We start from the raw sequence: 19,032 nt of genomic DNA on the forward strand, positions 1-19,032 counted from the left end.
CACCTGGAAAGCCGGCAACGCGCTGGCACGATACCATGGTGTTCTTCTAAAAAAGCGAGTTACGATGTTCGGTGCTGCAAGGACACGCAGCTAACCTCGAGGGTGCGTTGTGCACTGGCCCCCCTTTGAAGCATTACTTTCTGGTTGTACCGAAGGAACTATGGGCTTGGCGGCAATGGAAACGGTTTAGCGGGTCGGGGATGTAGTCCTGCCTCCCTCGGTGATCCCTAACCCCGCACTTCCTGGTTAACCCAGGATGTCTGTTGAGCAGATTCCCCCTCCATTGTTTAGGAAGAAAAAAAAAACACAAACAGACATCACCTCAATTCGTCGAGCTGAGTCAATTGGTATATAACGCTATGGGTCTCCAAGCCTTTTATCAAAAGTTTGGTTTTGGAGTGATCATATAGCCTTTATCTTCGTATACTTAGTATACGATAAGGGGCTGTCCATAAACCACGTAGACTCTTGAGGGGGAGGGAGGGGTTTTGAAAAAGTCTACGATAGTCTACGAAGGGGGACGGAGGGGTATACCAAAAGTCTACGTAGACTTTTTAATTTAATGTTTTTAAAAGCGATTTATACAGCAGCTTCGTGCGAAGCTCACTTGTTTGATTTTTTTGGGATGTTCCGTTTTTTTTTTGCATGACTTTACCGAAATAATCTTTTGCATTTCTCCTTAAAAATTTAATGAATTTCACTAAAGTAAAAGTCTGAGCTACGGCTTAAAACTATTTTGGATTTCACCAGGAAATTCTTCTGTGTAAAGCAAGAAAATTCTCCAAAGTATTCTATAAAAACTTTCGTTTTTTTTTTTCAAAATCTTCACTTGGATTTTACTGCAGATTCTACTAGAATTTCATTTGATGTTCAGCAGGAACTTCTTTGCAAACTATGGAAATTATGTCGTACAAAGGAAGTATTTTGGAATATCCAAGAAAAAGTCTTTGGAATGCCCAAAAGATATTCTTTGGAACCTGTAAAGAGAATTCACCTAAATTTCTGCGAGAAACCCTTCAGAATATTCACTGGAGATTTTCTGGGAAGTCCCCGAATTTTTTTGCTTAATTTCGGAAATTCTTCGGAATTTTGGCGAGGAATTCTTTGCAAATATAAGCAAAATTGTTCGAAATGCCCGTGGAAAATTCTTATTCGTAAATTTCCTCGGCAGTTCTAATGCAAATTCTTTGGAATTATCGATGGAAAATTTTCGGAATTTCTAAATAAATTGCTGAAAACTCCCACGAGAAATTATTTGAATTTCCCACCAAAAACAGTTTGAGTTTCCACAAAAAAAAAATATTTGCAATTTTTGTAAAAAGAAAACCCTACTAATTTTTATGAAAATTTATTCGAATTTTTTACAAGAAGTTCACAAAAAGTTCAACTGAAAATTCTCCATAATTTCCACCGAAAATTATTCAGAAAATATTTTTTGGAATTGCTCCAAATTTGCAAGACAAATTAAAAAATATCGTAGGAAACCATTCTAAATTTCCACGGGAAATATTTCAGAATGTCCGTTTAAACTAAAAATTACCTCGGGAAATAATTCTAAATTTTGACGGAAAATTACTCGGTTTTTTTAACGGGGAAACTTTTGGAATTTAGAAGACAAATCTTGAGATTTCAACAGATGATTATTCAGTGGGATATTACATGGAATTTTCAAGAAAAGCATCGAAATTATCACGGAGAGTTATTTGGAGTATTTCAAGGTTATCAATTGGGAAATTTTACGAAATTTCCACGCAAAACTTATTGGAATGTAGACTTGACATTCTCGAAATTTCAACTCGATTTTTTTTTAAATTCTGTAAATTCACGATTTTCACAATTGTGAACCGGCGTTGAGAATTATAGGTCAGATGCGTGACAGATTTTATCAGTGCCGCGTCGATGCAGAAATGTCGGCGATGGTGGTGCACACTTCTAGGAGGAGTTGAATTCGACAGTAATTAAATTAATTGGGTGTGAGATTTGATTTCAGGATTTAGGGTCAGATGATTAAATTTGATTTCGTTTCAATTTGATTTTTGTTTTGTTGGATTTTGCTCAGTGTGATTTTGTTAAGTTTGAAATTCGAATTTTGTTGTAATGTTGTAATGTTGTAATTACATGGAGATGGAATTGAATAGCTGAATTGCTTAAAACTTGGTTGATTTCCATATTTTTTCAATCACATATGATGTTTTGTAAAATTTGGTAAAGTCGTACGTAGACATCATAGGGGGGAGGGAGGGGTTTTGAAAAAGTCTACGAAAGTCTACTAGGGGGGACGGGGGGGTTTGAAAAAGTGAAATTTCGGTCTACGTGGTTTGTGGACAGCCCCTAAAGGCAAAACCCAGATTGACCCACGTAGCAGTGATTGTGCATTATTAAACAACCCAATCAAACAATCAAATGCATTATCGGGAAATTCGTTGAAATGCTGAATAATTTGTGATATTAATTTTAAAATCACTAAGTAAAGTATTATTAGCGTGCGCGTTTTATGCGAGATTTTTTATTATACCAGAAAGCTGCAGAAACGTCCCCGGATCAGATAAACGACTGGGTAAAGGAGAAGAATGCAACATGGGCGAGATTGCTGCAATATTATCGTACGACAACGAACGAGGCACGATACAAACGGACGCGGAACAGGGAAAACTCGATTTTCGGAAGAAAAATGCTCCAGCAAGAAAATTGAGACCGGGAAGAGACTGAGCAACTGTACCGCACTGATAACGCACGCAAGTTCTATGAGAAGTTGAACCGTACACGTAAGGGCCACGTGCCACAGCCTGACACGTGTAGGGAGATAAACGGGAACATTCTTACGAACGAGTGTGAGGTGATCCAGAGGTTGTGGCCAGCATTACGAAGAGCACCTGAACGGCGATATGGTAGACAACGATGACGGGGTGGTGAAAACCTGGGACCACGCGCGCAGATCTCCACGAAATCCAGGAGGAAATTGGCTGGCTGAATGTCAACAAAGCCTAACTAACTACCATTTAAACTGTAGTGAGGCACTAGCTACAGCGTTGCACTGGGTTATTAGCAAGGTTTGGGAGTATGAGATACTACCGCAGTAGTGGAAAGTGTCGCGTGTCTCATCTACAAAAAGGGCGATAAGCTGGATTGTAGCGCTACTGTAGCGAACTACAGCGCGATCACATTGCTTAATGCCGCCTACAAGGAACTCAAAATTGCATGGCGTCGACCACCAATTTCAGAAGAGTTCGTGAAACAGTGCCAGGATTGCATGGGCGAACGCTCTACCACAAACCAGTTGTTTGCCGTACGCCAGATATTGCAGAAACGCCGCGAATACAACGTGCACACATCATCTATTCATCGACTTCAAAGCCGCATATGATACAATCGATGAAGATCAGTTATGGCAACTTATGCATGAACACGGGTTTCCGGATAAAATGACATGGTTGATCAAGACAACGATGGATCGGGTGATAGTTCGAGTTGCAAGAGCATTGCCGAGTCTACACACTTAAAATTCTAAGTTTACCGATTGCCGAGAATCCAACAGCCGAGATATTGTTAATAATTTCGGTCAACTTTACCGAGTCATCGGTAATCGTTACCGAGATCTCAGCAAAAAATCAACTTTGCCGAATTCCGGCAAAATATTGACGAGATTTCGGTAAAGGAATTACCGAATTTCAGTAAAAAATATTACCGAGATCTCGGCTGTTGGAATCTCGGCAAAAATTTTACCGAGGTCTACAAAATAATTTAAGTGTGCATGTGAAACGCGCAGAAGGTTGTGGCAAGGTGATGGTCTTTTGTGTCTCCTATGCAACATTGTTTTTGAGGGAGTAATTGAGTAATACTCGGGTCAGGGATTGATACGAGTGGTACGATTTTCACGAACGAGTGGTACGATTTTCACGGTACGAAGAGGAAGATAAGCGGTGCGGATTAGGCTGTGCCGTAGGGGGCCCTCCTTAGCCGTGCGGTAAGACGCGCGGCTACAAAGCAAGACCATGCTGAGGGTGGTTGGGTTCGATTCCCGATGCCGGTCTAGGCAATTTTCGGATTGGAAATTGTCTCGACTTCCCTGGGCATAAAAGTATCATCGTGTTAGCCTCATGATATACGAATGCAAAAATGGTAAACTTGGCTTAGAAACCTCGCAGTTAATAACTGTGGAAGTGCTTAATGAACACTAAGCTGCCAGGCGGCTCTGTCCCAGTGTGGGGATGTAATGCCAATAAGAAGAAGAAGAAGTAGGGTGGTCGGTATTGGCCATTTTTGTCAAATACCGGTATTCGGTGTTTGATGGAGTCAATACCGGCAATACCGGTAGAATACCGGTTTTTGTGAAAATTTCAGGTTGTAAAATAAAAACTTTTGATTTGGACTTCTGGATGAAAAGCAATACTTGTTGACAAATTTCAAATGTTTAAATCATTGCTTGTTGAGCTGGGCAAAGCGAAATTCAAATAGACATTACATATTGAGCGACTCATCTCCCAATCTGCATTGGATTTTGTTAGCAATGTTGCCAACTACTGAGAATGCCCTCTCTGGTTCAACCGAAGTAGGACGAATTGTTCCAAGACTGTCGAAAATCAGTGCCAAATACTTGCCCTTAATCCCTTCCGATTCAAAGCAGAAGAATTCCTTACGGATTGTATGCAAGGATCCTGGCGTCAACGTATTTGCCACCAGCAACGCAAGTGTTTTGCTCTGCTACAGTCTCTTCACAAGTTGTTCTTTGACCGATGAAGCAGAAAAAATCCATAGAGGCATCTTCTTCGTACCGATCGTCAGGTATGATCGTTGTCTCTGTTTCAACGATCGCATCAGGAATCATAAGACGCTTCAAGATCCCATACGCTTGCTTAATCAAAGTAGCTCTGGATGCCTCGAAGAAAATGCCAAAATCGTTTCTGATTAATTGTTTCACGGCATAATTATTTAAAAAGGAAAAAGTTCGGCGTATTTGGATCGTCTCTCTTGGATTTATTTCTTAAAAGTTAAAAGCATCGAAATAGTGGCGGAAATTTCTGTGGCTTAATTTGATAATTGTTCCACCGTAAATTGGAACGCCACGTATTTTCCACGTATTTTCCGTCTCTAATACCGGTGTTTTCGGTGGCTTTGGGACAGAATGTCGAAAGACAAAAGGTCGAAGGACAAAAGGTCGACGGACAAAAGGTCGAAGAGACAAAAGTTCGATAGGACAAAAGGTCGAAGGGACAAAAGGTCGAAAGGACAAAATGTCGACGGAACAAAAGATCGAGGGGACAAAACGTCGACGGGACAAAAGGTCGAAGGGACAAAAGGTCGAAGGGACAAAAAGTCGAACGGACAAAAGGTCGAATGGACAACATTTAAAAATGTTTCTGAAAAAAAATCTAGCTTATTACATTTCCCAGAGATTTCTCCTTCTTTATTTCATGGGAATATTCAGCAGCCTGGGTGAGCATCGTATGATTTTGATTAGTTCTCGGGACGAGAACTGAAAACTAATAATTGTTAGATCGTGCTCTTGTAACACGTGTCGCTTCGAGTGCATGTTTGAGTGAAATACGTTGGTTTTGGTATCTTTGATTCAGTGTCGTATTATTAATTATTTTGCCAACGCGACTTCCTATACATTCCTATACATTACATTCCGATGTCGATCATGGAGAATCAGAAGATTGTCAGTCTCTTGTATAAATGTGTGTCAAATTCATTTTCCCCTCATCATCATGTATTAGATGGGGATGTTATTGGTTTTAATTCAACGTGACGTTGTTATTGGTTTTAAATAAGAAATAAACACTGAAGCATGTACACAAAGACTGCCTTTAAGCCGTACATAACAATATACATTATGCACATTATTCGGTGATTCAACCGTACGAATCATTTTAATTACAACTCAAACATGCGTGATGTTGTATTTTGTACAACATTAACGAAAAAATCTCTCTCATGTTACACAGCATGAACGATCCTGCAATAGTATTCCAGGATATAAACATGATTGTGCATATGCAAGCACTCGGAGTATTCGAGAGACAAGTGCTTAGGACCACATTTGGCAGTGTACAAAAAGACGGTGTGTGGCGTCAAAGAATGAACCACGAGCTAGCCCAGCTCTACGGCGCACCCAGTATCCAGAAGGTAGCTAAAGCCGGAAGGGTACGATGGGCAGAGCATGTTGCAAGAATTTCAGACAAGAATTTTGTGTAGAAATCAGAGGTTGTGGGTTCAAGTCAAGATTGAACCATCGTTCTCACGAACAGTCTGTAGGTCGGCTATCTGAATCGCTCAAAATTTTTCTTGTGCTGAATTTGTTGAAAACATGTGTCAACCTGACCCTTATTTGGCCAAGTGTCACCCCCGATGACGGTACTTACATCATAGTTTTCCTTTGTAATGTTCTCAATACTGTGGCTTTTCAATTTTAATCAATTTTGTAATTTCGATCTTTTGTCCTTTCGAAATTTTGTCCTTTCGACATTTTGTCCCGTCGACCTTTTGTCCATTCGACCTTTTGTCCTGTCGACCTTTTGTCCCTTCGACCTTTTGTCCATTCGACCTTCTGTCCTTCGACCTTTTGTCTTTCGACCTTTTGTCATAGATTCGTTTTCGGTACCCAAAATTGGGCGGTAATACCGGTATTACCCGTTTCGGTACTACCGGTTAGACCACCCTAGTGCCGAAGGAGGAGTACACGATAGGAAGAGGTTCAAGAGAAGTTAGGGCTGGTATCGGTGGTGACGAAATCAAGGTGGTTGAAGAATTCGGCAAGCCTCGTTGGATAAACGTAAAACTCGTGCTGAAAAAATCATCTTTTTGCAACTTGTTGCACAAATTACTATTAAAAAAAACTACAATGTTTGTGTTTTCATAAAAGTAGCAGCAACAGTGCTCATGAGAAACTCGAAGACGCCAAGTACGTAATTTATTTACATTAGGCCTTGACCTCAGATCAGGTTGTTTTTTATCGTAACTTGATGCAAATGGCTCTAAGTGGTATTATGTATTATGAAGCTTCAATTTTTGCACAAAACGTTTAGTTCAGGGCTGACAATAGTCATTCTCGTCGTATGAAGAAAGCGAAAAACAATTAGTCTTCGTCATAACATTGCACAACGCAACACCTATTCGTTTTCTTCGCGCCGCATGCGTACCACGACGATAGTCGCGCAGCCAAGAGTTATGACGATTTTCGTCGTCATTTCTTCACACAATTGATTGCACGTCATTATAGACGGTCTCGTTAAAAACATAATAGCGTCTCAAATAAACAAATAGTAGGAAATTTGGTAACATAAATGTATCGAAAACATTCATAACGCTTTCATACGTTGCTTCAAATTCATTATTACAAAGAATTAGTAAAAATCTTCGCATGACAGCTGCCGCTTGAAGAATAACGGTATGAAGTCTTCGTTCTTCGATGTCGTCAGGACGATTTGGTTACACGACGAAAGCTATCGTCGTGCGCGTCAGTGACGATGTGTAGAGTAGCAATGAAGACAATGCAACTCGTCGCTACTGTGGCATTTCGTGCTATGACGATGACGATTGTCAGCCCTGGTTTAGTTACAAGGTGTTGATGGATCAATGCACCATGCGTTTCCATATGCTCGCATGGTTATCTGATGAACAATGAACATGTTTAAAACCTGTTGACAAAAAACGCTTGATGAAACGTAATAAATCTACAAAAGTGATGGAATTACGAACTTGGGGTCGTTCACTTATTACGTAAGCATTTTTTCTTGGTTTTTCGGACCCCTCTCCCCCTTGTAAGAATTTTCCCATAGAAATATTTTTTTGTTTATATAAAGAGTAAGAAAATGACAGCCCCCCCTTTCCCCCATATATACGCACGTAATTATTGAACGACCCCTTGGTGTTCCAGACAAGGTTTAATGAGGGGACTTTTGCTACAACTTTTGTGAAGACACAAGCCTTGTACATGGTAAAGCGGTAGTTTTTTATTTCACTTTTAGGAGGATTGATTATTGACCTGGATACCTTCAAAGAAGCGCTTTATGTGACTTTATCTCACTGATAAAACGTCTGGAAGATACCATTATGCCACATCGCATAACCAATCACTTTGATCCAAGTACTGTGCATGCGTGAAAAAGCTGGATGGCGCGTTCCGCCACGGTAGAGAGACCGACTTTTTGCATCATGGTTTATCAATTTTTAACGTTTTTGTTTATAAAAGTCCCTTGCGATTTTTCGTAATAATGTGAAGATTGTTCATGTCACCAATGAACAACATTCCGCACCTACAGCGCATCTACAACTAAAAAGTGAAAGGGACACGTTGCTTATACATTTATTTAGCTGTTTTTTCTCATTTAAATTTCAAGCTCGTTGAGTACCCATTTTGGCTCGACGGATTCTATATTTTTATAGTAGGTTCTGAGCATTACAGATGTGAGATGTCATGGGATATCAGCCTTCAAAATATAATTTTGAGTTTGTTATATAAGTGTGATCAATGTCAGATTCACTTGCGTCTAACCTTCTCATATATGAATTAAATCTCATGATTTAGTTTATCAATCGATCAAAACATATCGAATAAAAATTTCTACGACTAGAAGAACGGAACGAGCTTGATTGCATTGTTTTTATATTTACGAAATTATTTTTACTTTCCAGAAGCATACAGAACAAAATTACTTTCTTACACTTCTCTCTAAATGTGGAATCCATAATAAGTTTTCACTTTTTGTTACTTGTGCGGAATCCGTAATAAAGTTTCGCTCATTTAACATCATATTTTCATCCTTCCACCGTGAAGTGGAATTCATAATAAGGACCTTCGCTTTATCGAATTCTAAATTATCCGATTTTGAAGTTGCATCAATGCCTCCTTTATTGACACCTTCGCCCAAACAGCCTTTGAAAATGTTGAAGGCAATCATTCATAATGCTAAAAAAAACAATTTATTCATCTGAAAATAAACTCACCTTTCCCTGCAATGAAACGTTTGATCCGTTGGACAATCGCACTATCGTTTGCAAGCTGGCGGGCGTTGATGCGCTTTTGATGATTACCGATGACCCGTTCTGATCCCCGGCAGCGTCTTTGGCGATTTCCTCCTCCAGATTGCGAGTCGCAATCGGTTTCGACACCTTGGGCATTTTTGCCGCATGTGAGAGCAGCGGTGCCTCCATGATTTTCGAATTGTAGCTCGGGCTCGAAGTCTGGCTGAAACTATCGCTCGATATGCTGGAATCTTGCCGCATGGTGACTCGCGGGGGAATGGATCGCACGGTGGCTGGATTCAGACTATCCTGCGGTGAGACGACGGACTGCTGCTTGATGCAGTCCTGTGTGCTGGCGTTGAGGGACGTATTCTGGTTGGCCTGTTGGAGTTGTTGCTGTAGCAACTGTTTGTGCTGATGGCTTCGCATCGTCGAACGGTTCATCTTGGAGGTGTGCTGCAGGAGGGGTGCTTCCATATTTTTGTTGCTGTAGCTTGGGCTAAAAGTAGCCGAAAAACTATCGCTTGATATGTTGGAGTCCTGTCGTTGATTTACTTTAGAGTGATGCACCTGATTTAATGGTGGGGGTTTGTGCATGTTGCGTCGGAAACCGGTAGGGCGAGTGTAAAGCTCTTGAACGTTATCCAGATTGGTTTTGTGGTTGAATTGAGCATTGTTCAAGTGCTGTTGTTGCTGTTGCTGCTGCTGACGCTTTTGCAGTTGGCGAGATTCGAATGCTTGTTGTGAACGAGATGGCAGCGCGGGAGGAGTTATTCGAGTGGGTGGAGGAATTTTCGGTGGAACGTTTGATTGTTTCCGCGTGGGAACCATGGGCAATCGTCGAGCACTTTTGCTTTCAATGCTACGTGGTGAACTGCTGTCCATCTTTTCGTCGGCAGAATTGGGAGATATTGAAGTAGAAGTTCTTATTTGGCCGTTTTTCACGTCAAAGTTAAAAATGTTCTTTTTCAAACTGAAAGGGGAATCGTTCATTTGAAGTGAATCGATAGTATCAGTGCGGTGCAATTCGGACGACAGAAAACTGTCCAAAGATGATTGGGTGTCTTCTGAGGAGAAACGACTTCTAAATGCGCCTTTAGTGGAGCTGGCCGTAGTAAATATGGATCTATCATTCTCGTTAGCGGAGACGTAACCAGTGTCTATTGTGGTTTGAGACTTATTCGAGTCACTGGATGATCGATTCGACTCTATCGAGGACATTTTTTTGTTAAAAATCACGTAATCATCCGTATCACCTATATCATCGAAACTGGTTGTGCTTAAACTAGTGTGGCAGGAACCGATATTTTTGGGTTTATTCGATGCAAAAAATCCAAAGCTTTGCTCTTCAAATGCTGACTGGCAGATTCGGTCCGGGCGGTATTGACCGTAACTTTTTGGCTGCTGCTGATGGTAACCATCTAGTGTTACACTCGACGTTCGACTCTGACAATCAAATGAATCTGACTGCCTTTGGGTAAATTTGCCCTGAAAGGTTCGTTTTGGCACTGGAGGAGGAACTAGTTGCAAACCGGGAGGTTTCTTGATTTGGCGCTGAGGGATTTGATAGTTTTCATCTTCAATCATCGGAAACGAATCCGATGAATGTCGCCGACCGCTGGAGGTTTTCGGGGGTGGCGTTAAATTAATTCCCTCGTATCGATTATGTTTTTCTAGTAAGTCCAGCAGAGAGTGATTTGTTAAACTGCCAGTACGTGTCGTTCTGAAAGCGAGGACAGAATGATAACATCAATTAACATTCATGAACTGTGGAAAAATTGACCACCAATGGAAAATTACCATATCCAGTGGAACCCCGCTCGCCACAATGTTCATAGTCGCTTACCTTTTTTCGCGCTCATCCAATCCACTGGCTCCGCTGCAGTCTGTGTAATTAAAGGATGTCGCGTCGACAACGTTTGCCTCAGGCGCGTAGGAACAGTTTGCAAATGACGATGCCATGTCGATTACAAAAATGGGAATCACAACTCGTCTGGAAAAGGGAGAGAGGGAGAAAAAAAGTGTGAGCAAAAAATCTCTACTATAATTTGATTAGATATGCGGCTCGTGGAGTAAAGCATCTCGTTCCAAATAGGTTTCCACATATGAGTAACAGAGTTTCACAATTAGTTGATTTTTTTAATCGGGAAGCTTAGTTATAATACTTTATAAATTGAATTAAAAATAAAATTAGTTCAGCAGAAAAAAACAAATGTTCATTATTGTTAACATAAACCCATTTTGTAATTAGGTTCAAAATAATTTTAAAAATGAATTGAAGATAGAACACTAACCTGATGAGTGAAACACGGTGCTTTAAATTCTTTTTGTTCTCAGATTTGCATATCTATATAGTGTTTGTTGGCTCAGGGATATCTCCTACTCATATGATACACAATTTTTCTTTAACCTCTACAAATACCACATTATAAGAGCAAATAATTCTTACAATTCTGTTTAGAGTCTCCCAATTAAAAAAAATTATAAGCTTTCTATACAGATGTTGCATGAAAGTATAACATAATTGTAAGGTTACAATACAATGATTGTTTTAAAATTCAGCATGGGCCAAAATATTATACAGATTTCGTCTTATACAGAACTGTAATAATATTTGGCATCCTCTGGCTAGGAAGATGTATTCTTTATTGGGAGTTTTTGTTTTAGTCATTCCATGTCCTACTTCAAACTATGAATCATTTCAAACAACCAAGTCGTAAATTAATCTAAATAATTATGTAGGAATATTTGAATTTGATACGATCATTAATAATCCTGAATTGTATTGTTTTCTGAAAAATCTTATGGACAAATATACCATGTCATACTATAAATGAATGGGGTCAATGAGACCTATCTTATGCTATTTTTATCCTCTTTTCCTTTCTAATTTATACTAATGGCATCAACACTACTAGGTGGAGTGAACAAGGTTTTAAATAGCTTCACAGGTCTGAGATCAAATGTTTGGGAACTGCAATATCAACATGCACCCAGAACTAATTCGAGTAAAGGAATCCCGTACTCGAATTTCAAATAATCTCATTCGCTACATACCAGTCCGACACTAGTGGACAACAATGTACGTATATCGATACACGTTTATTGTAACGCATATGTTGCTAGATCGTGTGTATGTCGACAGCGATAACTTTCATTGTACAATCATCATAGATGCTAATATGTCGTTCGTACTAACCACTATGATGGCAATGCCATCATTAGCATTGGTGTTCATTTTTTACGAACGTCGGAGCAATGAGTTCAGCGAATCCTATCGAGCAGCGCTCCTAGGTTTTGCCTCTTATATTGGATATGACGATAGGTTAACAAAGCGTGATCATTACTAGTTGTAGGAATGCTTTCTCCTTGTTGGTTGGTAAAGCTTTAAATATATACTTTCGAGAGATTTATGCTAACATTGTGCGTAATAGTGATGTCGTACAAATCTGACACACATGCTTGCTTTAAGAGGTGTAATGTCTGAAATAAACAAACAAGCTCCGACTGCATTGTACTCTCGTGTCTTATGGTTGTATTTTATCTTTGCTGTAGGAAGTTCTTAAAGCTATTTTTTTTATTTAACCAGACTAAGGCCGAAGTGGCCTTTACAGTACATAAAAGTTTTTAAAACTACCCAAAGCTATTTTATACCAACAGTAGTCAGTGAGTCAGTGCTTCAGTGTCATGTACTTGACTAGGCTTGACACAAATGCACAGGCTGGAAGGGAAGTGTTCTTTTGCCCAGTCATTGGAATGGAGAGTCAGGGAGTCTGTAGCACCTATTTTCCGTGTTCTCAAATCGGTCATGTTGGAAGATGTCATAGATGTGAGGACCTTCCGAGGCCCAAATAATGACTCTGTTCATTATCTAGTAGTATGTAAGATTCACGCAAGGCTGTCCACTATCTAGGAGCAGGTGTTAAGAGCACTTTAAGTAATTGTTTAACGGACAATCGGATAGAGAGCTGGCTTGAGCTTGATTGACCACCCCACTCCCCATACAAACAGAAGAACAAAAATATTTTCTTCCTTTTTTTAGCTTATAAGATGTTTTTAGTGTCATAACAGGACGGTGGTATCAGAACGCGACTAACTTTTGAAAAGGGCCTAATAGTTTGACTCTTTTAACGAAAAATATAAATTTCATTCACAAAATATTAGGAACAAACGGGGAAGAACGTTCATTATAGTAGAATATTGAAATTTGTGTTTCTATGATGCACACTAAGGAAAAAAAGACATGTTCAGGGACAAACGCACTTTATTTTTTTATTTTTTCAAATCGCGTTTTTTCGTGGAAATTTGAAAGTACACATCCCGAATATGATCCCCAACTAAATATCACCGTGGGGAAATGCGCGGAAAAAAAGTGGTAGATAATATTGGAAATACCTTTATTTTTCAGTGTTTTATTCGTATTTTGAATTTAAAATTGTTTTCTTCATGATATCACAATTTTTTTAGTACGCTATGAAAGCTCTTTTAATTATCTTTACAATGCTATATATAAATCTCGGTATCGTATCAGAAAAAAACTTTGGAAAAGTGGTATGAAGTGAAGCAAGATTTTGATGAAAATACCCGCGGTTTTTACATTTTCTCAACTTTGATAACTAATATCTCAAAATCTATAACTCGTAGGGACCTGAAATTTTGAGGTTTTCTTATCTTGTGTATCTACAATCTTAAAAAAATAGTGAAAAAATGATTAGTGAAAGTCGATTTTCCGATTAATGTCCGCCTAAATTCCCATAGTGTGCCAGTAGTTGCTACTCCAATATGACCAGATCAGCTGTTCTTGCACAGAGATTTAACAGATGTTTACTTGGGACTAGCACTCAACTTCAATGTACAAGTACTGATGATCTCTTATGTTAGATCACACTGGCACCTGTCACGTCAGAATGCAAGTCAATGTATGTAAAGGGGAGGAAACGATGTTACAATCACTCGCCCACACTGCAAGTCAAATATAACTCTGCACTTGCCACGAGTTCATGCGAAATTTATTGGAGTTTTTGGGTTAGGTTGGAGAGGCAGAGGTTCATCAGCGGTCAACCCTTTATAAGGCAGACGAATCTAAACAATAAACAACAATGAGACATAACGTTTACATGGTATTCAATTCAAATGTGTGTGTTTTTATACATTAAAAAGTTCATAAACATTGAAAAATTGGTGGCAATATACTGCCGTAATCTGAAAAAGTGACGTATACGCCATTTTCCAAAAATGGTGTTAACGAGTAGTACTCATCGAGCTCTTTAACAGAAAAATGGCAAACATGCATGTTGTAATTTGGCTGTTACGTCACTTTCTCAGATTACGGCAGTATAGTTGCCACTGACTTGTAAGCGCAATTTCGGCAACAACAAAAATAAATAAAAGATTTTAAAAAATAGGTTTCACGTAAAACAAATCAAAACAAGGCACGTTACATTTTTTAGTGAAGAGTCCTATAGTCGAAAAACGCATCACAAGTGAAACAAAATTGCACTTTTGTTCCTTGAAAAAAAAAAAAACGCAATTTCGTCAAAAATCCAAAAAACCAAATACAAGAAAGGCAAAAGATTACAATTGAAAATCCTTCTTCCACTCGAAGCTTACGATCTGGTCGTAGAAACACTGTTCTCAAACTGACATTTCAAATTGTTTATGGCTAAAATTTATCTGGAGTGTTACTACCTAGTATAGTGACTACATGGGAAATAATAAGCAGAGCTCTTCCCTAGTAACATTTTGGTTTTATTATGGTTTTATAATACTCTTGAAGACTAAATTATGGCGTTCGAGAGCGTTATAAAACTTTAAATGTTACTTGAATTGTTAATGATCAGAAAAACAAATTGATGGTGGTAATATAGTTGCCACTGCCTTCTGAAGGGCTAAAGAGTTGCCAATGTGATTATGGCTTTATCGGCTATATTTGTTTATAAGCTTTATCGGTGAACATCAAACAAAACAGCACAGGGGGAGATCATTATTGACTGGATCTTTTTGCCTGTCTTGGCACGGTGGCTTCCATACCACTAACCAAGCCGTCCACACACACTTAAAATTTTCCACCGATCTCGGCTGTGCAAATCTCGGTTAAAGTTCATTAGCTGAAATATCGGCTGAATGGACGTATGATTACGGCGGCTGCTTTGAGAGCCACAGTAAACAAATTGCTTTTTCAGCTGAGATATCAGCAAAAAGTCACGAACCGAGCGCTCGGCTGTGCGGATCTCGGTAAAAGAATCAAATAATGCCGAGCTGAACTTAGTGTGCAGGACGTGAGGCAAGAAGATTCATGCTCCGATTGTGTGCTGTTCTATAGATGGTCTCCATGTCACAGCTATTCGCTGAGATTTATGAATGATTTTACCAACACTGGTGACACCTCAAACTTTATTATTTCACAAAATAATGATGAGAATAATACTAGATTTAGCATATTATGGAGTTGTATTCAAGAGAAAAATCAAAATCGTTTCTAACGAATCCCTAATAACGGCTTGAAGTACACATTGGAGGCTTTGATGGTAGCGGAAACCAATAACGGCTTGAATACTGACAGAAACTTGGAAGGATGCATCAGTTCTGGTGGAAGTATGACGACTACAGAGCGTCAACAACGACGACAATGAAGACGGAAAACGGCGGTGGCGATGGTTCCTGAATCCTGAGACAATAAGAATGGAAACGACGGCGACCTTAAATAACGTGTTCTCGTCGATGCCTCATGTTGCTCAGCAAACCAACGTCTGTCCGGTCTCCGGAGTGGGGATTATTTGGGCAATGCGCAATGCCAGTAAGTCCATAAGATGGTGGTAAGTCCTTCACGGGATAAGGAAAGGTGAGTACAATTTACTTAACTTTAATTTACTTTCATAAATTGAAAAAAAAAACTGCGTTTTGGGTTTGGTTTTAGATTTGCCTTCTTGCCTTCTACTTCAAAAAATAAAAGGTGGTAGGAAAATAGTTATGTAGTGTAGCAGTGTAAAGAGGTTAAGGCAATCTCAAATTGTTTAAAACATTTCTGATAAGTGGTACTGCCTAAAATTTATATTTGCTATTTTCAACAATTTTGTAATACATTCATAAATATAGGTTGCTCTTGGCACTTATAACTGTAAATTTCATAAACAATCATAGTAATTACATCAATAACATTTACTACGAAATACTTCCAAGGTGCTTCTAACATTTGTTCTCTATTTTGTGAATAATGTTGTTGTAGTTAGATAAAATTATATAAACATCTGTTTTTGCCTCCACCGTTACTGAATGAAAACTACAACGTGCACTAGATTGGACATTTCCTAGGACATCTACCACTTCTAACAGTGCGTGGATTACAAAAGTTTATGTGAAAGCCTGTTAGAATTGACGAGACAATTCAAGATGATGCTACACAATACGTCTAATGTCTGATTGATTAGTGCAGCTTTTCCACATCGAGCTCCATTATAATCAAATACTAAAAAATATTGCCTTTTAAATCAACTAGCCCCAGAAAAAAACACCCCAGCAAACATCAGAAAATTTTGTTGTTGTTTTATTCGCAACTATGGCCAAAGTAAAACAATAGGTCAAATACGGGACAGTCACCTTGTGAAGAAAATGATTACAGAATACTTAAGTGCATTTATCTATCTGTCCATGTTTAAGAATGTAGTGCTATATTTAGCTTCACAATTGAACATTTGTTTTCAAAATTCTGTTTTTCAATTCTGAGCAAAACCTGAAACATATAGCTAGAAAAGATATATTAATGGTATTATAATAATCATAACATTTACAGCAATACAATTACCACATTTATTGTATCATTTCTTATTATTATTATTGAACATTTTCAGATTATTTTCCGAATTACAAAAATATTTTCAGAAATATTACAATAACAACATATGAAATTTCTGTTTACAGCTCTCAATGCTATCAATATAGGATTGGATGATAGATAACATCAAGTTACTTGTTATATTTTGAGCTTGAGCTTGAGCTTGAGCTTGAGCTTGATGACCGTACAATTCGTAGTTGCTACTCCGTGATTGATCAGGACAATTGAAGTTGCACAGGGAACCAATAGTTGGGGCTTGGGAATAGCTGTCCAACCTCAATGTGCACAAGTCAAGAGCCCAGAAATAGAAGAATCAATAACGGCGCCGGCCACGTCCTTACGGTCATCTGGGATAGGAGGGAATATTAGCGTGACATCCGTTGCTACTAGAGACCGAGATCACCTCTGCATCTCCACAGATGTCACAGGAGGGGTTTTTGTTAGTGGGATGGGGTGTGTAGTTACAGAAATCAGGATTCACCTTGGTAAGTGATATGATTCATGCAACTTTAATATCCTATTTTATTATATATAGTGTGCTTTTAACAATGGTAACTGGTATAGTCTATAGGTACACGCCGACACCTTACGATGACGAACTATTCATTTTTTGATGTAGTAAAATAATGAATTTTCTGAGCCTCATCTTATTTCATGTATTTGTTATCTTTCCCCATTTTTGTATGCGCCTAACGATTCTTAAGCCGACACTTGTTGTGACGAACCATTCAACTTTTATTTTGTAGGAGTGTTAAAAGAAGAAAGGACCTGAATATTGGCTTGTTCAAGGACAAAGGATTCAATAGAATTATTAGTGTTATATGTTACCAATCCTGAATGAATGAATGTTACCAATCCTCGATAGGTATTATGATGCAAAATATGTGTTATATAGGTTGAATAAATATTTTTGAAATAGATATTTGGTTTAGTTTGGAATTTCATATATTATTCGTTCGCATATTTTTAGATTGAAATTAATTATGTTGTATTCCCTATTCATTTATTCCCAGTATGATCCTGTATTTGTTAAATTATGATTTCGTATCATATGTAGCATTAGAATTATTGATGATACCTTTTTTTTAAATCTCCACCCGCACGCACACAACCACCACCGAGATAATGCATAACCTAATCAATAATACAATTTGTTTAGTTCCTGCTAAGTTTTTTAGCTCATTATTTCGAACACGTAGATTTGTTGGAATGGAACAACTTAGTGACATCCGTGGAAACCTGTTCTGGATTTTAAATATTCCTGGCGATGGAGATTGCCTTTTGGGGCGATTGTCCATCAGATTTATGGTATGACACCTAAACATCGTTTATTTAAAACATACAGTCAATTAGTTCGAGAAGCCGCTGTCACGGAAATTATACATAACCTACATCTCTACTATGAAACTGTATCGTCTACTGCGAATGAAGTAATAGCATCTGATTGTTCAGTTTCTGATAAAGTGGAGGAATACTTATCTAAGTTGAAAACTACCGGTTATTGGGGTGGATCCGATTCGATTGCCGCTTTGTCTAATCATTTCCAGGTCTACAGTAATGAATCATAATTTTGTAAACATAACTATAACAGTGCTGATTTCCAGGTGTCCTTCATCGTGCATCAAGATGTTACCAGTATTGAGTTCACTCCCACTAATTCCAAAAATCCCAATCCTCGTCAATACCATTTGTTCTATCGAAGTTGTGGAGTAAACGACTCTGATTGTCAGATTGGTGCTGATGGACGAAAAGTTCACTATGACAGCGTTCTTTTCATGCGTCTCATGGAAGGTGTTCAGGATGATCGTGATGAGCAATTAATTCAGCTATCTACTTTTACAACTGCAACACGTGTCAAGTTCTTTGGCAGCGCACCTAACGCCCTGCTGAACGCTATATTGCACCAGCTCACCAAAGCGATCGCTTCTGAGGAAACACTATTTCTAGTGCGATGTCTAGTAGCCGATGAGATTGAAGATCAACCTTCCGTATTCTTAGCTGCATGTGGTTCTTCTTTACACTCTTCTGAGGACGTTTCACAATTCGCTTTTCGTCTTCGACTCGGAAGCCACAACGGTGGCGTTGCCTCTCTGATCGTTTTGTCGAATGTTTTGATGCTATCCATCCTCGTACATAATGTACATAACGGCATTCAAAGATATGATCCATTCGATGGCTTGGCAACCATGTCAATCAATGTGCTTGAAGATCCTACCCAGTCAAATAACGTGTATGGA

The 19,032-nt window shown here is 38.8% G+C and overlaps 1 protein-coding gene across 2 annotated transcripts in view; it reads right to left on the reverse strand.

The window, feature by feature from the left end:
• Nucleotides 1-19,032, reverse strand: part of LOC134210895 (uncharacterized) — a 100,002-nt gene that overhangs the window by 28,516 nt on the left and 52,454 nt on the right. For both annotated transcript variants that reach the window (XR_009978884.1, XM_062687321.1), the window contains exons 2-3: nucleotides 10,811-10,957; nucleotides 8,947-10,687 (exon numbers count right to left, since the gene is read on the reverse strand). Coding sequence is in view for 1 of the 2 variants with exons in the window: in XM_062687321.1 (XP_062543305.1) it covers nucleotides 8,947-10,687; nucleotides 10,811-10,926 (1,857 nt within the window). In the remaining variant the exon portion in view is untranslated. The remainder of the gene's footprint in view (nucleotides 1-8,946; nucleotides 10,688-10,810; nucleotides 10,958-19,032) is intronic.

Source organism: Armigeres subalbatus, chromosome 2 (genome assembly GCF_024139115.2).
Source record: "Armigeres subalbatus isolate Guangzhou_Male chromosome 2, GZ_Asu_2, whole genome shotgun sequence".
Classification (NCBI taxonomy): Eukaryota; Metazoa; Arthropoda; class Insecta; order Diptera; family Culicidae; genus Armigeres; species Armigeres subalbatus.